The sequence below is a fragment of the Rhinatrema bivittatum genome, chromosome 13 (assembly GCF_901001135.1).
Source record: "Rhinatrema bivittatum chromosome 13, aRhiBiv1.1, whole genome shotgun sequence".
NCBI classification, from domain to species: Eukaryota; Metazoa; Chordata; class Amphibia; order Gymnophiona; family Rhinatrematidae; genus Rhinatrema; species Rhinatrema bivittatum.
In genome coordinates, this window is record NC_042627.1 from 2,946,023 (window position 1) to 2,972,540 (window position 26,518).

The 26,518-nt window shown below is 47.1% G+C and overlaps 1 protein-coding gene across 6 annotated transcripts; it reads right to left on the reverse strand.

Annotated features, from left to right (window-relative positions):
- On the reverse strand, nt 1-25,678 carry LOC115075107 (tRNA pseudouridine synthase A-like). 6 transcript variants are annotated; one of them, XM_029575306.1, is made up of 6 exons: nt 25,630-25,678; nt 10,034-10,192; nt 8,934-9,113; nt 6,135-6,272; nt 4,059-4,164; nt 1-3,763 (listed from the first exon to the last, which is right to left on the reverse strand). In XM_029575306.1, the coding sequence occupies exons 2-6, from the start codon at nt 10,169-10,171 to the stop codon at nt 3,096-3,098; spliced, it is 1,230 nt and encodes a 409-aa protein (XP_029431166.1). In that variant the 5' UTR covers nt 10,172-10,192; nt 25,630-25,678; the 3' UTR covers nt 1-3,095. The 6 variants fall into 6 exon arrangements, with proteins under 6 accessions (XP_029431166.1, XP_029431164.1, XP_029431163.1 ...); XM_029575304.1 differs by lacking the exon at nt 25,630-25,678 and adding an exon at nt 11,895-12,090; XM_029575303.1 differs by lacking the exon at nt 25,630-25,678 and adding an exon at nt 11,820-12,090.
- Nucleotides 25,679-26,518: the final 840 nt, after the last annotated feature.

Here is a 26,518-nt window from a genome sequence, read left to right on the forward strand (position 1 = left end):
AGGTTTGTTAGTGTTTTTATGAGGTATGAGTGGTATGGATGAAGTGAGTGGAGGGTAATGTATGTATGACTATGTTTTAATTATAGGCATGTGGTGTGGACACAAAGTGGGATTTTTGTAATATGTTTGTTAAACAATAAGAAAAATTTGTGTAAACAATAAAATGTGGGCATTATATGTTGCCGCGTTCCTCTGTATTGAGTGTATAGTTTATATATAAAACAGAGGTAGTGCACGTGTTGTGTTGACCTATTGATCCACCTCAGCCCTATCCTCTTTAGCCTTCCTCAGAGGGGAACTGTTCCATGCCCTTTATCATTTGGGTCTGCATTATCTGCATTTTCTCCTCTGCCACCATGTCTTTTCTGAGATATGGCAACCAGAACTGCATACAGTATTTAAGGTGCAGCCTCAGCATGGAGAGATACAGAAGGCATAACATCTTATGTCTTGTCATTCCCTTCTTAATAATTCCTAACACTGTTTGCTTTGACCACCACAGCCCCTGGGGAGAGGAAGCCTCAGCCATCACTCAGTGTTGACAACCATGGCCAGGCTTAAGGTCAATGTTTCCTGGCTTCTGAGGGAGGATTCCCACTGACGTAAAAGTATTATGCCAATAAAATTATTTGATTCTGAGGCAGAAGAATAATATAAAATAAGGGTAATGGTGCTTAATCCCATACAAGCTTGGTCTGACTGAGCTCTGAGCCCAGAATAGCAGGAGGAAGTTGCCTGGACAAAAACAAGTCAGTGGATGATTCCTCCCCCCATTCCCCCAAAGCGGAATGTGAGCTCTGAACAAACAATAAGACCTTACAGAAAATGTATAGCCCAACCTCTGAATGTTTGTGGGTGAGAACTGGATTTTAATCACTTGAACCACTGCTCACATTACAATGAAACTTGGCTTCCTGCCAATCCTAGACAGACACCCTTTAGAATAATTTTACCACTGATTTCCTCATACTGCTTAAGCAAACTCTTACAGGATCCTTACAAAGGATTCTGCAGTTTTCACTTTGCATGCAAATTGTGTGTATTTTAGGAGCCTCCTATTCAGACAAAGGATATTTTACTCTCACGCACAAAGAGATATAGGGCCAGGAGTAGTTGTATTAAAGTTGAAATGTGAGAGAATATCCCATTTTACCTCTCTCAAGGCACATTTCTTTTTTACACTCCTCCCCAATATCCCTGTGGCACCTGCTGCTGGGTAGGATTAGAGTTGGGTCATGGGGTACGTGCCCTGGATTGGTGCCGGTGGATAAAATTGCACGTTTATCTTATGGGCAAGGCTAGGACTAGGGAGGCAGCTGCTTTTATCTGTGCACATAAACAGAAGGCTACGTCTGAGGGACTATTGGTCAGCACCCGATTCTCAGGCAGCAGGGAGCACCACCCCTGCTTCCTGCAAGGAACAGGATGGGTAGAGAGGGAGTGAGCCTGGAGAAGACAGAGCACAGTGCAAAGCAGAGAGGGCTCCTCTTAACAAGTCTCTTACCCTTTACACTTAACCCCCTACATTTAATCACTCTACTCCTTATCTCTGTTATGAAATGGTCGCGGCACTCAACTGACACTGCTAGGCCGGACTGCAGCCTCAGCTTCTACTGCAGGCGCTGTCTGGAGCCTCAGTGCTGTTCCCGGGCAGCCCCCATGGTCGCTGCAGCAGCCCCCCCAGATCCTTCCTCCCCTTGGCAGCTGGACCAAGCCTTGCAGACCTTTTTGGGTTTTTTTTTAAACTGCAGATCTCTTCAGCAATCCCAGCCAGCAAGCCCCACTGGGTCCCAGGAAGGATGGAGCCAGACCACTGGCTTTCAATCCCTCCCCAGCTCCGAGCCACCCAGCCCTGCCAGGCACCTGAGCCACTGAACTCCCCAGACTGCATGTTTGCACCTCTGCCATCCGGTGCAGACAGAGAAAAACCTGCAAGACCGCAGGCAGCGCACGGTTACGTAGCAGCATCAGTGACGCTTTTATTCTCTGCCTCCATCTGCTGCTAGGGCTGAAGAAACCCCTGCGCCTGGGCTGATGTGGGGTATGAACAAGGTCACCTGTCGAGATTTCTGCAGGGATTTTTCCCATCAAAAACAATGCTTAGTTTTAAAAAGGTCTCATCCACCCTAAACCCACCTGGGAAGGGCTCCGCACCACTTTTACCCACAGGAAGGGGGAGCAATCTTCCAAACGACCCCTTTTACCCAGTCAAGTCAGCATTTGCTTTTGAAAATTGCCCTGCCCACGTACAACATGGTGAACAGGTCCTGTCCTGCAAGATCATTTGAGATCCTTGTCAAATTCTCTTTGTCCAAATATCCAATTTCATTACAGCTGAAATCTGGCAAAAAAGCTGAATAGCTTCAGCAATTTCTCATCTTTTGGCCAAACTATGTTGGGTGACTTGGACTGTCAGCTCCTAACTCCTTTACTTCAGTACTGGTGCCTCACCTGTCCCACCTCAGTGTGCAGCAAGGTGTTTGATTTTTTCCTTCTTACATCTGATACTTTGCTTGTGGTCTTGGGGAATTTTATCCTGCTTACTTCCATTTTCTTTTTGGATCATTTTTAATTTTAATCCTGTCCCTTGTCCACCCCCCCCAAGTGCCTGCAATTCCTCCCAACATGGTATGAGCCACATATTTTGTAAGTGCATTACCTGCGCCATCATCCAAGTCACAGACAGAACAGCATCAGACGCAAGCCCAGGTCTAAGCCCCATGGAACTCGTGTCACATGTGATCCCAAGCCAAGAACAAAAGCAAGGATTACAGGAAATGCAGAGCCACTCAGAGGTGCCGTCACAGCGCTGGGTGGCACCTGCCGGCTCACGGTCACAAGCTCTTACAGTCTCAGTCTGAACTTGGAGAGACCATAGGTGGGATGAGGCTCCAGGGCACCAGTACTTTCCTGGCCTCTGCTACACTGTCAGACTCTACTCTTATTTTTACAATTGCCAAAATATTTTTGCAAAGTGGATAGCTTAAGAAAGAAAAGGAAGGGCACGAGACTAACAGAAATCCAGTCTTCCAAAGCTGGGATAAATAAACTGCATGAACAATTAAAGGTGCGGAATTGATGTGCAAGAAAAGGACTCAGTGCATTTCAAGTAGTTTATGCTGAGTGACGTGCTGCAGCCACAGGGCCATGGAGAGCTCCTCCAGCTCACCCTGAATAATAGTGGGCAGGATGTGCCTATCACGGAACCAGGACGCCACAGGCTCCACGTCTTCCCAGTTCAGTGGCTGGTGAAAGCCATCCCCTCCGAAGCGGCTGTTGTACCGTTGATAATGGGTCTTCTCCAGCACCAATCCGAGGGCGGGCGCACTGGCAATTTTAAAAACCCGGTCCGGCTGCACCGACTCAGGTAGAACAGAATCTGGGAGCAGGCCCCGCGCTGTGCCTATCGCCAGCCCCATCATCTTGCGGATCTGGTGCAGCATGAAGCTCTGCCCTGTGACTTCCACGGCGATGAACTCGTGGCCATGGCGGACGAAGGGCTCCTGACAGGCAGTGCTGAGGATGCAGCGAGTAGCTCCAGGGTCCAGCGCCGCCCGCCTTCGTGTGAAGTTGTGGAATTTGCGGGTGCCCTGGTAGAAGGAGAGGAGCTGGCTGAAGCAGTGAAAGTCTTCCCGAGGGAGGCGGAAGCCGGGATCAGGCACGGCCTGGCAGCGGGACAGGGCGAAGGTGGGCAGGGTGTAGGAGTATGTCCGAGCATCGCAGAAAGTCTTTGAATTGAAGCTTCGGGTCATTCTGGTTACCCCTGGAATATAAATAACCACAGTGAACCACTGCTGCAATCGATGGGGAAAAAGCCTTAGCAAACTGGATCCTTCAAGAATAAAAGTGTCTACAGCTACAACATCTGAAATGAGCACAGGCTGTCCCTGCAGTTCCGTGAAACCCATGAGGATGCTCACCTCAGGGAATCCGGGATGTCTGCACTGCACCGTGAGATTCTGGGGCACACACAGCCCCCTAGGAGCGCCTGCACGTTACTTAGTGTTACCCTTTCCTTCTTCCTGTGCTGATCATCAGGTGAGAGCTCAGCTCCGTACCTAGGATGCGGATCTCTGCCGGCAGGTGAGCATTTATCTTTTCCACCATGTTCTGGTTTGTTGCTATGAGTTTTGTGGAGACCAACTGTCCCACCGCAGACACCCCCTGTCCGATGAAAAGGAAGAGAAGTGTTATTCAGACCAGGATCTACCAGCTAAGTCCTGCATCTCAGCATTCGCTAAATAAACGCCGGCGAGAGTAAAGATAAAGCTTGCGTACCTGTAAACAGGGCCTCCTATTGACAGTAGGATAACACAGCCATGACGTATAGGTGACTTCATCTGACCCATCTCTCATAGCTAAATACAAATTTACTGATGCAAAATGCTCAGTCCTGCCAGAGAACTTAACTTTAGCAAGGCCATCAACTCTCTAGGAAGGTGGCCGGGTAATAAGCATGGTTAATTAATCCTTCTGTCTACAGAGATCCCTGTTCACAGGAAAGCAAACCTGCTTCCTCCATCAACAAGAAGATGGAATTAGCTATCAAGTTAGAACCAATTTTCCTTTCCTGTTCATACCCCAGCTCAAGCTACCCTACCCTGGGCGTGGACCTGAAAGACTCACTGTGAAAGTGTGCATCCAAGACCAGGTCACCGCTCTGCAGATCTCCTGCGGGACCAGCAACTGACAACCTGCCCATCACATCGCTCAGGAATTAACGATGCTTCCCAGTAACAAGAGAAGAGAAAATGCAAGGACTTCCCTACAATGCTGGCCAACCAGCAGACCTGATGCGGGATTCAGTGGGTTCTCCTGGGGGAGAGGGAACTGGACCACCAGCTATCAGCTCCACAGAAGCAGAGCCAACAAGAGGGTCACCAACACCCTGCTCGACCATCTCAAACAAGGGAGGATGGCCCCAGCAGAACCTAACAACTCCTTGGGAGGAATCCTGAAGACTATTTTCCTCCTTTTTTCTATATACTCCAGACTGCAGGTTTTACACCTCTACCATCTGCTGGAGACAGAGAAATACTGAGAGACTGCAGGTAGCGCACCAGGTTATATGCAGAGTCAGTGAAACCTTTTCTCTGTCTCCATCTGCTGGCAGGGGGGGGGGGCAAAATCCAAGAGTCTGGACCGATCTGGGTATGAACAGGTACATGCAATGGGTGCATTCGGCACCAGTGCATGACATCCTCCACACATCATGGCTAATTCAGCCCTGCTTGTCAACAGAGAATTAATCATCACGCTCTTTGCAGATGGATGGAAGATACAGGAAAAAATATAGACATCCAAATAACAAATAAATATGTAAGTCAAACAACGGTCCACACTGAGATTAGAAAGATGAGCCGTTGATTACTAAAAAGATTTTTTAGAAAGACAGAAAAAAAAAATCAGAATTATCTTCAAAGGTTTGCTGTGTTAATTACTGAAAGCAGTGACAGAGTAACACAAATGTCTGTTTCACCTATTCCCAAATTCAGTGACTGCCCATGAGCACATTTCCGTATAAGATCAATCACAACCTTTTAAGATTCCTTCTCTGAAAAGTTTAGCATCTCAGTGAGCACGTGACACGTCACCGACTTCCTGAATGGTGAAGCTGCTCTCCAGCTGTCCCGGCTCTCTGCTTCAATATAAAACTGCAGGGCCAGCACTTAATATTGCCCAATCTTACATTGCAGGAGGACCTTGCAAGATTGGATCACAGTCTGCTTGTGATTTAACTACTCTGAATAATTTTGTATCTGCAATTTTGATAACCTCACTCGTCATATTCCTTTCCAGATCATTTCTAAATATATTGAAAAGCACCGGTCCAAGTACAGATCCCTGAGGCACTCCACTGTTTACCCTTTTCCACTGAGAAAATTGTCCATTTAATCCTACTCTCTGTTTCCTGTCTTTTAAGCAGTTTGTAATCCACGAAAGGACATCGCCTCCTATCCCATGACTTTTTACTTTTCCTAGAAGCCTCTCATGAGGAACTTTGTCAAACACTTTCTGAAAATCTGAATTCAGTACATCTACCGGTTCACCTTTATCCACGTGTTTATTAACCTCTTCAAAAAAATAAAGATTTGAGGCAAGACTTCCCTTGGGTAAATCTCTGTAAACCTCACCTTGTCTGTCCGAGAACAGCGCTGAAAGTGCAGCTCTCTGGGATCCATTGCAGAGCTCTCAGGCACACACTGAGCTTTTATAAGCGCAGAAAGCAGGATGTCCTCTATTGTTGGCAGGTCTGCTCTCCCGGGGTGTCTCTGAGGAAACAGGAACGAGAGCAAAAAATAACCAAATGAAGTACTCACATATCCCAACATGCACTGCCAGCCTACCCCAAACACCCACACCCCAATACTCAAACTCCCAACGTATCTTACCCTTCTTAACACTGTTCATTCCCAGTCCCTTCCCAAATATTTATTCCCAAACTGTGCTTTCACACCAGCCCGCTCCTAAAAAACATTTACCCCCAGCCCTCGCCCACCTTCCCTAACACTACACACTTCTAAACTGCAACTGTATAAAGGAAATGTGGTTCTTACCTAATTTTCCTTCCTGTAATACTACAAATCAGTCCAGACAAGTGGATTTTGCATCCCTACCTGCAGATGGAGGCAGAGAACAGAAGCTTTAAGGGACTGCTACATATCCGAGAGTGCAACCTGCAGTCCCTCAGTATTGACCTGTACTCAAGCCAGATATTGTCCCTTAAAAACCACCGACCAGAACATAAGAAGATGCCAAGCTGGGTCAGACCAAGGGTCCATCAAGCCCAGCATCCTGTTTCCAACAGTGGCCAATCCAAGTCACAAGAACCTGGCAATTACCCAAACACTAAGAAGATCCCATGCTACTGATGCAATTAATAGCAGTGGCTATTCCCTAAGTAAACTTGATTAACAGCAGGCAATGGACTTCTCCTCCAAGAACTTATCCAAACCAGGGCAAACAGGTAACCTGGGGTTGGAGTCCCCTGAAATGGAGCTACTCACACTTCCAGAGACTAAAAAGAATCTGATAACCAAAAAAACATTTACACTGACAAAGATCTCATTGAAAAAAAATAGTTCCCCAACTATCAGGAAACTCAGTCTTTCGGCAGCGCCAGGGTGGGTCTCTGGACTGATCCATTGTATTACAGGAACGAAAAGTATGCATTTATTTATTTATTTAAAGGCTTTTTTACACGGGTATTAGTGGGAAACATCTTGCCGGTTCACATTTTAACAGCAGGATTGAAAGTAAATCATAACAGGGAATTCAAGGGGTGGGAGCACGCAGGAAAGCGATAGAAGTACAGGGCAAACTGCAGGATAACATTCCTACACTTGAGTGATAGCAGTAATGACTAAAACAGATGATAGAAAGGGATCACATAACTAAAACTTAGCAGGCAAGAATCAGTTTTCCTTTCCTGTTCATACCCAGAAGAGTCCAGACAAGCGGGATGTGCCCAAGCACTCCTAAAGCGGGCAGGAACCCAAACGCCCCGCAGGGAGAACACTCAGGAGAAGATGCATCTTCCTGCGCCCGCTCATCCACATGGGAGAACCTGGTGACAGTACCAGAGAGGAGCCCACCGCAGCCCTACCTGTCTCCTGGGGAGACGCTGCCCAGGCCACCTGCGCTCTCAGAGAAGATGCATCTTCCTGCGCCCGCTCATCCACATGGGAGAAGCTGGTGACAGTACCGCAGCCCTACCTGTCTCCTGGGGAGACGCTGCCCAGGCCACCTGCACTCTCAGAGAAGATGCATCTTCCTGCGCCCACTCATCCACATGGGAGAAGCTGGTGACAGTACCGCAGCCCTACCTGTCTCCTGGGGAGACGCTGCCCAGGCCACCTGCGCTCTCAGAGAAGATGCATCTTCCTGCCCCCGCTCATCCACATGGGAGAAGCTGGTGACAGTACCAGAGAGGAGCCCACTGCAGCCCTACCTATGTCCTGGGGAGACGCTGCCCCGGAGGCCACCTGCACTCTCAGAGAAGGCGCCTTTAGACCCCTTGGGACTTCTCAACCCTTACAAATGGTCTCCTTCAGCCCATGAGAAACTGTCACTTTAGAGGCCTCATCCCCTTTCTTTGTTCCCCCTAACAACACAAAAAGGTGATCTGAAAGGCGAAAACTATTAGTGACTTTCAGATGCATCCAAAAGGTGCAGCTATTTATCCAGAGGGGAATCCTTCGAGCAATCCAGGACGGCTGCAAGTTGCACCGTCTGATTAGCATGAAACGAGGACACCACCTTCGGTAAATAGGAGGGAATCACACACAACGCCGCTCCTCTACTAGAAATGCGTAAAAAGGATCCCTGCAAGTCCGAAATCCTCCTGGCCGAACAAACGGCCACCACCAACACTGCCTTCAGAACCAAGTCCTTCCACGTCTCACCTCTCACTGACTCAGAGGGAGCCACAGAGAAGTCACAAAACTAAGACATAGCTTTAGGACCGGACGACGCAAATGCTTAAACCCTTTTAAGAAACCAAATTACATCCGGACGGGAGGCTAACGATCTCCCCCACAACTTGCCCCTAAGAGCGCCCAAGGCGGAAACTTGAACTCCGAGCGAGTTACATGCCAGACGTCTACAGAGCCCTTGCTGTAAAGAGGCTGGGATCTGAGACTCGTCCACCGACAAGGGATCCAGCCGCTGTTGCGAGACTACACCTCAAATTTCTCCGAGACCCTAACATAAGCCATGGACGTAGAGGGTCTTCCAACTGCAAGCCCAGAGGTAGCGAGCGCATTTCCCGTGCCTGTAACTTTGACAATCTGCCTGCAGTCAGGAACACCCTGCCTGTACGGGTATCAAATTGTGCCCCCAGATACTCCAATCACTGAGTCCTGACGAGGTGATTCTTCGCCACATTTATCACCCAAACCAGCGAACTCAAGGTGTCCATAAGTCGCATTTACCTGCATGCCATAATAGCCACCCCCATTATATGCCATCTGCAACGCAAACTTTCGCATCTTCTCTTTGACGAGTCCAGCAGGCATTCCCTCAGTGACAGCACCCTCAAGTTTCTCCTCGTAAGGAAACCCTTCTCCCCGGGACTCCTCAGCACAGACCGGGGACTGTGTTGGGCTCAGACACTAGGAACAAGACATAAAAGAGACTCCTGTCAGCATACGTGAGGAGGAGAAAAAGCACGGATGAATATGATGGCTCCACGTAGCACTGACACTTGTGTCACCTCTCTGGATACATGAACCCCAGCATCACACTTACTGCCACTGCCGGAGTATATGGGACACTCTCCCGTGAAAAACAAAATGAAAGCAGGATCCCTGCAGCCCTCAAGCATGGCCGCTTCTGCCCAGTACTATTTAATTTTTAAAGGTCCTGCTCTTCCATATGATGTGGAACTTGCTCCACAATGCCACGGAGACACATCAGATCACTGCTTCCGGTGGCTGAACTACCCAGGAGAATTTAAAATGGCCATTTCTGGAAGCCCCACGGGTTTCCCTCTGACTTATTTATAAGATCAAGGGAGCAGGATGCTGCAATATGCCCCACATTTCACCTGTATCCGACTGATCCACACTGAGTACGATTTCATAGGGAAGCCCAGAATGTCAGGTCTGCTGTCACAGGGTCCTGTGCCAACTAGGGATTTCCAACCAGCTCCATGTCAATAGGACAAGTTTTTAAATGCAATGGAGCAAATTAAGACCAACTCAGCTCTTCCCTGATGACCCAGAGCCAGTTCCTGCTGGTAGATGACCAGGGGGTGAGCGAAATGCACAGGGTGCAGCTATGAACCATGGGCATATTTTGAAGGGCTGCCTGGGTTCTGTTGGCATTTAGTGCTGGTCTCTCCTAGGAACACACCTGTGCCAATCAGGTGTATTCAAGATAACTCTTGCCCTCCACACCATCAGGGAAAATTTAGGGCCACAATGCAGTTTAATTCCTCTTCCAGCAAAGAGCAAAGGATGCGGGAGAGCTCTCTAGTACTGATGCACAAAGGTAAGTGGGGAGGAGGTCACACGTCAGAGAAATGTTTTACTTGCTGCCTGTAGATCTGTCCCTTCTCGATGGGGAGCACCGCTGCCGACTCCTGTGCTGAGCTCTGGAAAGCCAAGCCCCGACATGGCATCACCAGAGCCAATGACAGCCGCCGTGCGCCACTCATTCCCTGTGCCATGAGGGCAGGAAGTCCCTTGACCTACAACACAAAGAACAGGGGTCAGCTGGCAGTCTGAATACTCTGGGAACAAGACCTGGCTGAGGGTCATGGGAATGGAGTTTGGAACCACAGTGGTAAAATTTAGGGATGCGCATTTGGGAGGGTTTGTTTGTTTTTTTATTGCGTATTAAAGTGATTTAGTGTACATTAAAATGAAAATAAAATAAATAATAAAATGAAGCAAAAATAAAAAATAGTTTTTGGCTGTACAATCCCAGTAAAAGTCCAAGTTTGGGTAAAGAGGATTCAAAACCACATCACCCAGATGGCCATCGCAGAGTCCTGATATCAATACTACTGGGGATAACTCGCTTGTCCTGTGTTTGTCGTATTAGATGGTAAGCTCTATCGAACACGGGCTGTCTTTTTTGTGTGGTTTGTACAGCACCGTGCATGTTGTGTAACTATAGAAATGGAGTGCAAGTTTTGGTCTTACCTATGTTAGATTACTACAATGGGCTGTTGGTGGGTCGACTGGTAAAAAGTATTCAGCAGCTTCAGGTTATGCAAATAATGGCAGCGAGATTAATTTATTTAAAGTCCGAGAAGAATGAGTACAGCTCCACTTTTGAGACAGTTACACTGGCTGCCAGTTAGATCATGGATGCAGTTTAAACTATGCTTGATGTTTAAAGTGGTGTATGGAGAGGACACAAGGCATTTACATCATCCTGTTTGGCTGTATAGACCAAAGAGAAGTCTGTGATCAGCTATAGAAGGTCTATAGAGGTTAACGAGGTGAAGAAAACCTGTATTCGGAAAAGGCTTTTTCTGTAGCTGGTCCAGAGATTTGGAATTTAATTCTGCTGAAGTACATTTAGAGGATTATTTAATTTTTCGCAAACAGGTGAAATGCTGGTTTTTTCACCTTATTTGGTTTTATTTGGGTTGGGAAGGTAGCAATATGTAGTTTTTTGATGCAGTATTTATGTTTTATGTTACGTTTTATTTGATTTTATTTGTTTTATTGGAAGTACTATTGAAGATTTTGTATTAGATGATTATATTGAATTTCTAATGTTGTAAACCACACCTATCAGAACCATTCTGTGAAGTGATATATAAGAATGTAGAAACAAATAAAAAAATAAATAAAGTAGTAACAGAGCAGGGAACGAAGGGCCTCAAAAGATGCAAACACTGTTGTTTTTCAGGACATCCAAATTATAAAGTAACTGCGTTCCTGAATAAAAACCTACAAGTCCATTATGAATATTTATTGTGGAAATCCTAAAAACTAGACCTTCTTGTAACCCTGAAAGTTCATAGCCTGCCACTACTATATGAAAGCAACATCACAAGGCACACAACAAGAGAAAACAACAACACCATACCTAGCACAATGCCTGCCTCCAAGCGTTATGCATCGTTGAAGAACACAAGACACTATTTCCTTCAGGGCTCAAGTCATGTGGGTGTAGAAGCCAACTATAGCCCTGCTATTATTCATCAAAAAGGTTTCCCATTCACAAAGAAATGCACCACAAAACCCAGACCTGTGCATCGTTTCTCTGCCAATAAAGCAGGCTGGGCAGAATGATCAGGGTTTCTCTCACGCAACACAGTCCTACCCCATTTCTACCACTTAAACCTCAAAGCCTCCCACCTTAGCCTAGCGTTCTGTCCCTTTCCTCTTTCCGGGATCCCGCACCGCGTTCCACCAATTTGTCCAGTTCCCTACCGGCAGGCCTGGGCTAACATTTTAGGTCGCCCCGCTGCCTGAGGGGGATTTCTAGTCACAAAGAGACACAGAGGAGGGAAAGGGCTCCTGGCCAGATGGAGCAGGTAAGCGCCATGCCCCGAAGAGCGAAACACGGAAACGCTTCCGGCTTCCGGTTCCGCTGCTTACTCTCGCGCAGGACTCCCACACGCTGCTACGCACGCGCAGAGGCCCGTGCAGCACTGCCAGCTTGGGGGCGGGACGTTTCAGGAAAACCAGGACCGGAGGAGGCCGTCCCAACTTGGCCTCAGTCACCAGATAGCTGCGAAAGGAACCGGCTCCGGCCGACCTGCGCCCACTTCGGGTTTTGTAGTTTAGAAAGGAGCCCGAGCGGCACGCAGGACGTGTTTGCGTCACTGAGCCACCAAAAAAAAACAAAAAAAAAAACGAAGGGGGCGGGGCGTTCTACGGCCGGATGTAGCTTAAATAGCGCGTGGAAGCGCGGGAAAGGAAGATTTCCGCCGTACAGCAGACAAACCTTGTGGAGTTGGTTTGTTTCGCTGAAATAAAGTTGCTGCAGCTTCCTTTTCATAGTAACGTAGCAAGGAGCGCACAAAAAGACCCTCGTGCTTCCATTCTCTCTACCCCAGCAAGTGGTTAGAGTTGAAACTGCCTCTCCAGAAATGTTACAGCAAAGATTAACCCCAGGGCCGGTGCAAAGCCGACTGAAAGCCCTCCCCACACACAGACACACACACAATTGAAAATGATGCATTTATATACACTTTACATGGAAAATGACATTCAAAGTACAGTTTGGGATAAAAATACCACTATATGTATGTTATAGTTAGATGTACTGCTGTGGTGCCAACCAGAAAACCCTGCAGAAAAAAGGACACTTGGAGTTGGTATTGGGGCTTTTCTTAGCACCCAAACAAATTCAGGACAGGTGGGTTATGCACCTCTACCAGCAGATGGAGATGGGAGCAAAGCTGATGTCACAGAATATATATTCTGCAGTGACATCCGCCTGCCAGTATTCTCCGTCTCCAGCAGATGGTAGAGATGCATCTCCCTACTGGGATTTGCTTCAAATTTTAGAAGTTGAAATAAAAGGAGATTTAATTTGCCCCGCTTTCCTGTGGTGTTACCAAATGGTTCCTCCCTCAGCTGAGAATACTGAAGTGATTTCCGTGCTCCGTCACATGAGTGCCTTCGCCCAGGAGCTGGTTTTGTCAGTTGGTATGGACTTAGCTTTTATAAAAGCTGAAAGGCAGTGGGTGTAGGAAGCCGAGCGCAGCAGTGACAGTATATGCCCTCTACCCCCCACAGCCGGAGATCGTCTCTACTCTGTCAGAAAAGGCTGAGCTCAGGTAAAGTTTAAAAAAAAAAAAAAGAGAAAGACAGAGTAGAAGGGTCGTTTGTAAAGCCTTCCCCTTCTTCCGATCTCCGTGCTCGGCGTGCCGTTCTGACATTCGTACCCGCTCCCGAGGAAGGTTAAAGGACTTGGGCAGCTTGGCGGGTTGGGCTAGGCCCCGCTGTTAGACATTTCTCTGTGACCTGCATGATAAGCCATTGTGGCGTTTTTTGCACATTTTCCTGCGCGTTACACTGCCCAATTCAGGACCGTTGGTTTGTGCAGATGCGCCTGGCTCTGTGTCCAAGTTGTGCGCCCAGTTCTTGGACGCTTGGTCAGAATGCCTGCTTGAGCGCCCAGGTGATAGCAGCCGTGTTAGGCGCGCACTGTCTGTGCGCACAAAGTTGGGCCGCATTGGTTGTGTGCTTAAGTTGGGAAGGTGACAGTGCGTTTAGTTTTGCCTAACCTTAGAACACATAAATTTTACAGCTGGACGCACCCCCTCAGTCGCCATTAAGCGTACTGACAGACTGATGAAGCCTGTGACTAAGAAACCGAAGCGCCTTTCCCTCTGTGCTGTCTGTCACATTCGGGCACAGCCTGGCGTGTTCTCTAACTTGTGCCAGAGCTGCTTAGAGTCTCAGGGAAAATAATCTTCCTCTGATTTTTCTAAGCCTGGTTCTTCCCAGCCTGATGACCGACCTGGGTAGAGACGTCTCAGGAGGAGCTCCTGATTTTGGAACTCATTAACTAGTTCGTCAGCAGGTGACAGTACCTCAGTGGGCACAGCATAGGTGCCTTCTGGGTTTGGCATAGATCCTTCTACCTTTTCTCTGGTACAATTTTTTCAAGGATTGCAATCCTTTCTTCAGGCACAGTCATCCACCCCATCCAATCCTGTCAAGTCAGAGTCATAGGCGGTGACCCTCTCACTCGCATGATACAACTGTTAAGCATCGGAGAACACCTAGATTGGTAGCAGGTCCTCCCGATACGAATCCAGATGGTGCTAATGATGAGGCTGATCCTGACTCTCTGGAGGATGGGGAACTTCCTCCAGGACTGGAACCATATAAAGCTATGTTGATGTTCTTGCACAGAGATGAGCTACTGGCTCTGATTTCTAAGACGTTAAAGATGGAGTAGCTGGGGTAGATTCCATGTCTGAGTCAAAGAAAAAGCCATACTAAGTCAGACCAAGGGTCTATCAAGCCCAGCATCCTGTTTCCAATAGTGGCCAATTCAGATTACAAGTACCTGGAAAGTACCCAAACATTAAGTAGATCCCATGCTACTAATGCCAGTAATAGTAGTGGCTATTCTCTAAGCTTGATTAATAGCAGTCTATTGACTTCTCCTCCAAGAACTTGTCCAAACCTTTTTTAAACCCAGCTGCACTAACCACATCCTCTGGCAACAAATTCCAGAATTTAATTGTGCGTTTCTCCAATTTGTTTTAAATGTGCTACTTGCTAACTTCATGGAGTGCGTAAAGCCTCTTGTTTTTTCCCTGTTATGGAGGCCATTCAAGAATTGATTGATCTTGAGTGGGACTGCTCCGGAGGCCAATTTCAAAGGGGGTCGGGCCTTGAAAGGCCTGTATCCCCTGGATTCAATGGTGAGAGAGCGTTTGTGTATTCTGAAAGTGGATGTGCTTGTCTGTGCCGTCTCCAAGCGGATGACTGTCCCCGTGGAGGGAGGAGCGGCCTCGAAGGATGTGCATGATAAGAGGATTGAGGCCATCCTTAAGCAAGCATTTGAAGCAGTGGCAATGACCTTGCAAATAGCTTCTTGTTGTTCCCTGGTAGCTCGGTCTTGTTTACTTCTGTTTCAGGAGGTTGATGAACCTGGAGCGAATTCCAGGGCAGTTATGGAGCCAGCAGCCGCCGTTTTGGCAGATGCGGGTTGTGATTTGGTCCACACCTCAGCCAGAGGGGGGGCGTCGGTAATAGCACTAGACGTCAGTTATGGCTGAAAAATTGGTCGGCCGATGCAACCTTACAAAATTGCCCTGTAAAGGCTCGCTTGTTTGGGAACAATATGGAGAAAATGGTAAGTAAGTGGGATGAATCCCTGGTTCCTTACTTGCTGGAGGATAAGAAGCAGATACCACATTCCTTTGGCATGAGAGGTTGTGCCAGGGATCCAAGCATTTTCGACCCTACCCTTTCAGTCCTTTCATCCCAGACAGCCCAGATGGGGCGCAGGCTTGGCTAATTGGTATCTCCTGAGCTTCCCAATAAAGGTTTGCCGACCCACCCCGGGAACAGGAGATTAGGGGAATCCTCTCTTTCTTTCATCAGATGTGAGTCGAAATCACATTGGATCAGTGGGTTCTGGAGGTGATACGAGTGGGATATGCGCTGGAGTTTCACAGTGTTCCTCGGGACATGATCAGAAAAATCCAAAAAATACAGGCAAAATGTGAAGATACAACAGACCATTCAAGAAAATGAAATAACGTCACATTAACATTTTTACTCAATTGCATAATTGTAATTTCAAGGATGTCAACTCAAGGAGGTAAAAAGACCTCAGAGCCTCCGTTGTTGTGTTCCGCGCCCGTGGCCGTCCACGGGCGCGGCCCCCTATGTCACCCGCCGCAGCAACTCCTAGTCATGCCCCTGGGCCGGTGCCCGTCGCCCCGGCGCAGGTCCCCGGTCTGGCTGCCGGGTGGGGAGCCGTCCCCGCTCCTCCCTCGCGGCGTTCTGCAGGCTTTCCTCCGCGGAGGAAATCCAAGATGGCCGCCACCATCTTTAGGCACGAGGCCACGCCTCCTCCTCCACAGATTTAAAGGGGTCAGGCCCCTTAACTACTCACAGCTGTCTCTAATGGGCCAGAGTAGAGGAAGTATAAAGGGAAGCTTCCTCTGCCGATTCTTTGACTTGGCAACGTCCCACGTAGTCAGGTCTGCGTGCCTTGGTGAGTTCGTGTACTTCGGATCCTTGTTCCTGTCTTGTCTTGGTGTTCCTGGTTTCTGACTTCGGATCGGCAAGCGGTGATCCCTGGTGTGTGACTTCGGACTGGCAAGCGGTGAGAGAGAGCAGGAGGGTATGAGAGAGAGCATGGGAGGTAAGGGGGGGGGGGGGTACTTGAGTGTGGGTTTCAGAGAGAGGGAGCCTATATGAGGTGAAGGAGTGTGTTTGTGTGAGAGATTGGGAGCTCATGTGAATGAAAAGGGATTGTGTGTATGTGAGGGTGCTAGCCTGTGTGAAGGGATTGTGTATGTGTGAGACAGAGCCTGTGCGAAAGGGAGCGTGAGAGAGAGAGAGACATAGGTAGCCTGGGTGAGGATGTATGTGTGAGAGAGAAAGGGAGCTTGTGTGGGTGTGTATGCAAGAGAGAGGGCCCTGTAGGAGGGGATGTGTGTGTGTGTGCGAGAGTGAGGGAGCCTGTATGAGGGGGTGTGTATGTGTATTAGAGTTAGGGAGCATGTGTGTGACAGAGGGAGGGACTGAGGGAGCCTGTGTGAGGGGCAGTACTGAGAACGGGGTCAAACTCTAGGACTGGCAATAGAGTGGAAGGGGTTGACCCTAGAGGTGGAGGGGAGAGATACTGGCAGGTGGAGGAGTTGGCGGCTGAGAGGGCAAAGTGGCCAGGGAAGTAGGGAGAGCGAGTGGAAGGGACACTCTTACAGTGAATTTCTAGAGAAATTCTGCTCAAAATATTTAAAATTCTGCATCTTTAAGTAATAATTTTTTTCTGTATTAATTAAAAATGTCATAAAGACTGTCACGTAAATTGTGTTGTTTTGACCAATATAAAGTTTGCAGAATTTTAAGTTTTTGTGCACAGAATTCCCCCAGGAGTAGTTTAATCTGTTTCCTTTTTTCCAAAATGCTGTGATTGGACCAGCAGAGGGTGCTACACCTCCACAGGAACATGCCAGGACGGAGGTTTTTCCTTGAGGTGAATGTTTGTAACGGAGATTCTGATGTTAGAGAACTAATGATGTTGGACCCAGTCAGGCAGAATACACTTTGTGAAATGCAGCCCCGCCAAAGCACTCCCTGCTCTTCCAGAACTGAGACACCCCTCCATCACACACACACACACTCACAGCTCTGCCAATACATCTCAGTCCCAGCCAGCAATACCCCCTTGTATTCCAGCCCGGAGATCCACCCCCTACTGTTTCGAGAATGCAAACCACATACAGCTCTAACAAGGCACCTCTATCCTGGCATGTAGCAGCCCCTGCACCTGCAGTGCTAGGACAGACAAATGTGTTGTGAGCAATCTTATGGTCCTCTTCGATCAGCTGAGGATGAAAGCAAAGAATTCCCTTTGTTGAGCTGATAAACTGAAGTTCCCGAGGAGGAAGAGGAGAGCAGGTACACAGGGAGGTTCCTGCTGGGCTGGATGTGGTGAGTCAAACCTGCGACTTGGGACAGTGAATCTGCTCCTCTGCTGTGACTCTTCCTCTCCGCACCTCTAGAGTTGCCTTCCCTCTTTCTCTTCTCTCCATGAATGTGCAAAATGGACCTTGGGGAACTGCGCGTCCTTAAAGCTCCTTTGAAATAACAGCCACGTTTGCTTTCCTTCATTATAACTTGCTTTCAAAGAGCGGGAAATAACTGTTCCAGAAACTGACTGCCTTTAGTCCCTGTATCCAATTGCACATGAATTGGCACACACACATGCACAGATTTAGGCACAAATCACTGAGGCAGACTGTCACCCATGCACACTCATTCTCACAATCTCACTGGCGTGGCCATTCTCGCAGATACTTGAAATACTTGCACACTTAATCATACAAAGACACTCGGGCAAACACTCTTGTACACAGACATCTTATTCATTCAAACTGACTCACTTACTCATGGATACAGTCGAACACATGTGTACTCATGCATCCTTTTATTCATGCAAAAACTCTCATACACAGACATCTTATTCATTCAGACTGACTCACATACACACTCATGGATACAGTCGAACACATGTGTACTCATGCATCCTTTTATTCATGCAAAAACTCTCATACACAGACATCTTATTCATTCAGACTGACTCACATACACACTCATGGATACAGTCGAACACATGTGTACTCATGCCTCCTTTTATTCATGCAAAAACTCTCATACACAGACATCTTATTCATTCAGACTGACTCACATACACACTTACTCATGGACACATCCATACACATGTCTACTCACATCCTTTTATTCATGCAGACACTTTCATACAGACATACGCACTCCTATTGTCATTGTCCTCATGAAACCCGCCCGCCTTACCTGGGAGTTGGTTTCTCCATGAATGAGCTATATCATGGACTGAGGGACTCTGCCTAGGGGCAGGGGGATGACTACAGCTGCACATGCTCAGTAGGGCATGTTGAACATTCTAGATTCTCTGAGATCAAAGTTCCGTGCCGGGTTCCATCCGATGATGTCACCCATGTGTGAGGACTGACCTCCTGCTGTCCTAGGAGAACACCTGTAACAGGTAAGCAGCTCTGCTTTCTCCAAGGACAAGCAGGATGGTAGTCCTCACATGTGGGTGAATCCCTAGCTACAGGCTGTCTGAGCAGGACAAAGCAGGAAAGTGCACTGTGCAGAAGCACTACCAATCTCCCTTTTGCCTGTGAGACAACTCTGCTGATCTGTGGGTGGTTTCTGCCTTGCTAGCTGAATTGAGTGATAGCCTCCTGGTGTGTGCAGGCACCCGCGTGCAGGAAGGAGCTTTTATTCGCCTGGTGATTTACTTATGAGCTGTCCCAGTGCCTCATGTGGAGGCCTCCATTCAAGGGCAGTAACACAAGCTGGCAGAATCAGAGGCTCTTGGAGAGCGCGGGGGAAATGTTTGCATCTGACTGCAACGGTGGAGCATGCCAGTGCTGCTTGGGGAAACCGTTACAATTATTATTGCATTGTTTTTAAGCTGTGAATAGGAGCATTTGTAAGAACCACTACAGGGGACTGCTTGGAGCAATACAGAACCTTAGGGTCTGGAGTTATCCATCCATGGCGGTGACCTTGGATGAGTCAGAAAACCTCTTTTTTTTTATCGCCATGATTTTGCCCAGTCACTAAGACCGTGAGGATTCACAGCCTTGGCATCTGAGGTCTTTTCCTCTTAAATAAAAACAAAGCTCCTTGTAGATGGTGCGATTAAGGAAGTTTGGGTGCAGCATTTCATTGCTAGATATCCGTATATTGTATCCCAAGTCTCTTTTTTCTGTTTGGAAGATGTGAGCCTGAAGGGCTGGAGAGCCCATCGTCAGGACCTCCATGTGCAGGAGAGTTTAGACCCCAGGGAAGGCAGCTTGATCCATCAACCATTTGGAAGTAAGAGCGATTCGTTTGGCCTTTCTTGAATTCTCATCCTAATTGCTCGGGAAGATGGTGCGAGTGATGTCAGACAACAGCAAGGTAGGGGAATATATAAACCATTGAGGGGGTATCCCTGGGAATGGATCTCCTTCTCCCGTGGGTGGGTGGAGGAGAATCTTCTCGCTTTGTTGGCTTCCCACATAGTGGGAGTAGAAAACATGCAGGCCGATCATCTCGGCCACACGTTTTGCATCCCAGAGAATGGAGTCTCTCACGGGCAGCATTTGACCTCATCATTGGGAGGTGGGGGCTTACCATTCCTGGATCTGATGGCAACCAGCATGAATGCAAAAGTGTTTTGATTTTCTAGTCACAGGAGGGACTCACAAGAACAGGCAACAGATGCTCTGATACAGGATTGGCCAGAAGGGGAACCTCTTAGCCTAGGATAGGCAGGGTCCTGCGTCTGATCAACGGCCAGCCGTTACGGCTACCATTGCACAGAGACCTACTGCACATGGGGTCGATTCTTTACAAAAATCCAGATCAGTTTTGTCTTACGGTTTGGCCCTTGAAGCAGGGTTATTCTGAGGTGATGTTTGTCAATTAAAAAAAAAAAAAAATTCCAGGTCATTGGCATCCGTATGTTTATGGAGCATTTTTGAGCATTGGTATCTGGAGTGGCAGCGTGGCCCTGCCAGAGCAACCATTCCCTTGTTTCTGGAATTTCTGCAGGAAGGTTTGAGTAAGGGGCTGGCCCTTAATATGCTAAAGGAACAAGTGACAGCCTTGGCTTGCTACAGAGGCCAAATTCAAGCTAGATTATTTTCTTCGGCTCCAGATGTGTTAGCAGATCCACATTCCAGCCCCTCTGACAGCTTCCCCGGTGTTTGTTATAAAGGTGTTCTTTGTTGCCATATGGTCAGCCGTGGTGGAGTTGCAAGCTCTCTCTTGTCAAGAGCCTTTTCTGGTACTCATGCCGCGCAGGATGCAAATTAGAACTGTGCCTGCTTCTTGCCCAAGACTTGTATCAGATTTTCATTTGGATCAGTCCGTATATCGTTACCATCGTTGAATAGAGCTGTGGATGAAGACAAATTTCTGAGGTTGCATCCCTTGGAGGTGAGGAGACATCTTTTGCGCTATCTTAAGATGGCTGAACCCTTTCAAAGGACAGATTGTCACTTCATACTTCACAGGGGAGTGAAGAAGGGAAAAACATCTTCTCGTATCACAGTGGCATGTTGGATTAAGAATGTGGTCACAGTGGCCTATGTAGATGCAGATAAGTCATTGCCCAAATACATCAGGGCTCGTTCGACCAGAGCACAGGCAGTGTCTTGAGGAGAGTTACAGTTACCGTCTATAGAGCGGCAACGTGGTCTTCGCCGCATTCCTTCTCCAAGCACTATTGTTTGGATGTTAGGGTTCAGCAGAAGCATCTTTTGCCAGAGTGGTGTTGCAGGGAGCACAGGCAGCCTCCCACCAGACAAGGAGGTAGCTTTGCTACATCCCAATTGTGTGGACTGGCCTACCCCGATGAAGAAGAAGGTGAAATTACTACTGACCGATAATTTCCTCATGCTCATGCCCTATACTGCGTTGTGTCATACTTTGTCCCTATTAGAGACATTTGCAGAGGCAGAAATCGAATGTCGATGTGGATTTCCAGGTTGCCTTTATGATTATCGCATTTCCTTTTCCTCTGTGGCCTGTGCTTTTGCTCATGGGAAGTACAATAGAAAAAGAAGAAGGAAAGTAGTTTGTTTGGGGGAAGAAATGTATAGTGTTAAAGTTAAATTGTTATCTACGGGGTGGCCCATGGAAAAGTAGCCTGCCTGCGTGGCACTGGTATTGGAGGCGGGTTACTTTTCCATGGGCCACCCTTTAGATGTCCACAATTGGCTTTTCCAGGAATACTGGCAGGTTGATGTCAGTGCAGGGCTATCTGCGTAGGACATCAGCGAATCGGTGATCTCTGTTTCCATCTGCTGGTTGGCATTCATAACCCAATTGTGGACTGGCCTGCCTGTCCTAGAGGAAAGAAAATTATCAGGTAAGTAGTAATTTCACCTTAATGTGCGGAAAACATGCTTTTTATATGCAAAGCATGTTTCTGTGCAGAAAATTGTAACTACAGATCCCAGCACTGGAACAGCAGCTTCCGCCTGTAGACTAACATCAGCCCTGGAAACTTTACCCCTCAATCCAGTTAGTAAAGTTAGCCAGATAAACTTTGAAAGTGTAAACAGTAGTGCAGCTGCAGTGGTGAATATAGGCAGCTAACTTTAGGATGGTTTTTTTGGCCTGACAAGAAGTTAGGAGCTAGAATTTAGCCGGTTATGTGCCCACATATTAACTTTTGAGTAAGCCGGCTAAATGCTTTTGAATATGGACCTCTAAGTTTCCAGCGCTAATAAAACAGGGAGGAAACCAGCGCACCTATCTGCATTGGGAAATAATAGCTGACGCCTTCATTTGCATGGGATTTGCATGGGAGGGCACTAAGCAGTGTGTACAGTACTATACACATATTTTTCGTGTGCAAAACTTCTTGCTGCATTGGGAGTAAAATTTGTGTGCAAAAAATGTTCTCACAGCCGCGGGTAACACTGTGTGCTGCTGGGTTCGCCTTCTTACAGCCGGCCCTGAGGCTCTGTTTAAGCTGCCTGGGAGACTCTGCAGCTAGGAGGACAGGTTAATTCTGCACAGATTGTAGGAGGCAGACATGTGAGGGAGTGCCCTAGGGATAAAGTTTGTTAAAAGGTTGTTGAGCAGGCTCTGAAGAAGAAACTAGCTTTCCCATAGCTGTAAAAGATGAAAGCTGAAGTTGAAATGGTGTCGGTGATCCTGATGAATCAGAGTGGGCTAGTGCTGCTCTGGCCAAGACTTGTACAGGGATAATATTACCCCGCTTCTTACCAGTCAGACTTCTAGGCACTCTAGTATATTATTGGCTTTCCCAACTAGTTTATCATACTAGGTTGTCAGAGATGATGACCCTCACATCGCACCCATTTGACTGCTGTATCTGCTCCAAAATATGAAGGCCATCTCATTGTTAAACAAACAGGCTGACCCAGCCCTGGTTTTGCCCTGATCTGTGCATAGTTTTGCAGTTCTGAGTTTCCATTGATTTCCCTAAGAAAATCAGAATTGCCACAGGATAGGACAAACCTGCTCAGCCTGTTCGGTTGATCTAGGGCGAGGTGGCAAACTTATCTGAAAGGAAAAGAGCTAGCAGTCAGAAAGCAGAATAGGGGCCTGCAAACCTACTTCCAAATGGTATCTGGCCCTTGGATTTCTGTACTCCAGTTGCGATCCATTTGAAAAGGCTATTTCTGTGATTATAATGAATCCACAACAGGCCATAGGATTCACTTATTCTAGAACTATAGGCTGAGAAACCTGTTTAATGTATTAAGAAAGAAGAGTTTAACGGAAATGGGGAAAAAGTTCAAACTGGTCAGAATAACTGGAGAGTTTTTTTCCTGTGCCACAAAATTTGAAATAGTAACATTATAAAAGAAATGAAAACCGGGCTCTCTCAATTCTCTCTCAAAATTCCTAGTGGCAGAGCGACAATTCTCCTTAGCACTTCTGGAAGGTAGGGTTAGTTCTTCAGAGTCTGAATTTGAATATATATATATATTCTACGATATATTGACCTGTCTCAAATCTCTCATTTATTGGTAAAGTCATGGGGAAGGCAGTTTATGCTCAGTTGTTTTTGTATTTTGAGAATGCAGAGGCATTAGGTTCATTATAAGTGGGTTTCCGAAGAGGGCACAGGATGGAGTCAGTGTTGGTCTCTATAAGGGCTGCAGATAGGGGCAGAGGATCTTTGTCTGAGGCTTTCAGTACAATAGATCGCCCGTTGTTGGAGTGGAAGGGGTTGTTTGGGAATGGCTGAGATCATTTTTGGCAGCAAGAAGATAATCAGTATGTTGGGGATCTAGCAGAAGAGATCATGTAGAGGTGGAATCAGGGGTCCCTCAGGGGTCAATGCTGTCACCACTATTATTGAATATCTATGGGAGCCCTTGCATTTCGTATTATAGGGGAATTGAAATTGATTAGCAGCTTGGAATCTCTCTACCCCTTGGGATCCTGCCAGGTACCTGGGACCTGGATTGGCCACTGTTGGAAACAGGATGCTGAGCTTGATGGACCCTTGGTCTAAGCCAGTATGGCAAGTCTTATGTTCTTATGTAACACCACAGTAGCAATTGTCTGGTCAGCTTGGGTGATGGCCACATCCATGGAAGTTCCCAGCTGGACCAGTATTGGGAGTGTCTCCAAACTGAGGTCTGGATGTAAGGAGTTTTCATCTTTGCTGGTCCAACAGTCTCCTGAGGACTTCTTCTGAGGAAATGCTGCCTGACCGGTCCAGATGTATTTATTTATGTATTTAAAATGATTTATTACTTGCAATTTATGAAGATTGAAGCAAGACACAAATAAAACTTCCATAACATTTCAAACATACATAGTACACAAAACACATGTGCAACTAGAACAAAACAGAGTTGCAGATGTAAACTGACAATATCTAAGCCAAAAAGTAGAATAATGTCTAAATGTCTAACCACTAAAAAAAACCCCAAGTAGCCAAGAGAAAAGAAATGAATCTGCCAAGTCGAAGGCTTCATGGAAAAAATGAGTTTTGCGTTCCTTTTTAAATAATGTCAAGTCTGACATGAAAAGAAGAGCCTCAGACAAGGCATTCCTTATAGATGGGCCTGCAACCAAGAAAGCCCTACTATGAGTTTCAACTAAATGTGCTAAGTTTGGGGAGGGTATTTCTAGAAGCCCCCGATCTAGTAGGTTTGTAAATCTGTAATGCAGAGTCAATCGAAAGCGAGGAGGCATTATGCATCCTTCTCAGCTTGGAGAAGAGACGACTGAGGGAGGATATGATAGAGGTGTTTAAAATCATGAGAGGTCTAGAACGGGTAGATGTGACTCGGTTATTTACTCTTTCGGATAATAGAAAGACTAGGGGGCACTCCATGAAGTTAGCATGGGGCACATTTAAAACTAATCGGAGAAAGTTCTTTTTCACTCAACGCACAATTAAACTCTGGAATCTGTTGCCAGAGAATGTGGTTCGTGCAGTTAGTGTAGCTGTGTTTAAAAAAGGATTGGATAAGTTCTTGGAGGAGAAGTCCATTACCTGCTATTAAGTTCACTTAGAGAATAGCCACTGCCATTAGCAATGGTTACATGGAATAGACTTAGTTTTTGGGTACTTGCCAGGTTCTTGTGACCTGGATTGGCCACTGTTGGAAACAGGATGCTGGGCTTGATGGACCCTTGGTCTGACCCAGTATGGCAGGTTCTTATGTTCTTATGAAGCAATCCACACAAGATTTCCAGCTACACCAAGGCCTCCCGAAGCTTTGGTCTCCCCTTGAGATATCAGGGCCTGATTGTGGCCTGCACACTGAAGCTCAGGTTGCAGGGAACGGCCGCTGCATCAGGCTCCTCGCGGGGTGGACCACCTCCGTTCACATTTGGTCCCCTCTGGACTCCTTTCTTGCTCCTACTGGAATGGGACCCCCTGTGACATTGTCACACTGTGGTGAAGGTGCTTCTTTTAAAAGTTGTAAAGTAACATGAAGAACTGCTCTGGGAGGGCTATGAACTGGGGCAATCACCGTCAACCTCACACTGTGATCCCCTCCCTCCCCCTGCGGGCAGAAACAGGGCAGTGCTTCTTACCTGTAACTGACACTGCCTCTGCTGACTTGAATGTGAAGTCCGAACCTCGCTGAAGTCTAATGTGCATGGTTTGAGATGTGACAGATCCTCCTGGTCTGTCCCTGTCTCTCAGTCCCTCCCACCTGGAGAGTCCGGATTGCATGTCTGACCAGTATTTAGCCCAGCAATTTTATTACACAGTGGGATTTAGTTAGAGAGAAGTCGGAGAGCACGAAGTATTGTTTCCACACATGGATTTAGCCAAGGGAAGTTTTGCCTCACAAATGTGCTACATTTTTTGAGGGCATAAATAAACATGTGGATAAAAGCAAGCGAGTTGTTATAGTGTATCTGGATTAAGCATTTAACAGATCTACAGCAAAAGAGTTGAAAGTAATCAGCTCACCACGTATGGAACTGGATTCAAGCTTGTCTATCGCAAGACTAATGAATTTTCAGGACACCATGGTTTTAATAATTCTTCAGTAAGACTATGTCATAAAAGACAGACAATCCAAGGACTACTGTGACATCAGCGCACCTGGACCACCAGTATCAACCAAGGACACGCCCTCTACTATGACATCAAAGGACCTGGACTACTAAATGAAGAGCCAAGGACACGCCCTGTACTATGACATCAGCGTACCCAGAACACCAGATGCAGCCAAGGACACACCCTCTACTATCACAACAGCGCACCTGGACTACTGGTTGAACAGCTAAATGGACTAGGATAAGGCTGGCGGAGAAATGCGTTTTAACATTTAACATAAGAACATAAGATCATGCCATACTGGGTCAGACCAAGGGTCCATCAAGCCCAGTATCCTGTCTCCAATAGTGGCCAATCCAGGCCATAAGAACCTGGCAAGTACTTCTCCTCCAAGAACTTATCCAATCCTTTTTTAAACACAGCTATACTAACTGCACTAACCACATCCTCTGGCAACAGATTCCAGAGTTTAATTGTGCGTTGAGTAAAAAAGAACTTTCTCCGATTACTCTTAAATGTGCCCCATGGTAACTTCATGGAGTGCCCCCTAGTCTTTCTACTATCCGAAAGAGTAAATAACCGATTCACATCTACCCGTTCTAGACCTCTCATGATTTTAAACACCTCTATCATATCCCCCCTCAGTCGTCTCTTCTCCAAGCTGAAAAGTCCTAACCTCTTTAGTCTTTCCTCATAGGGGAGCTGTTCCATCCCCTTTATCATTTTGGTCGCCCTTCACTAATAGCCTCATGAAACATGTGATGAGCGCTATTAGTTTGAGTTGCGTTTGGACACACGT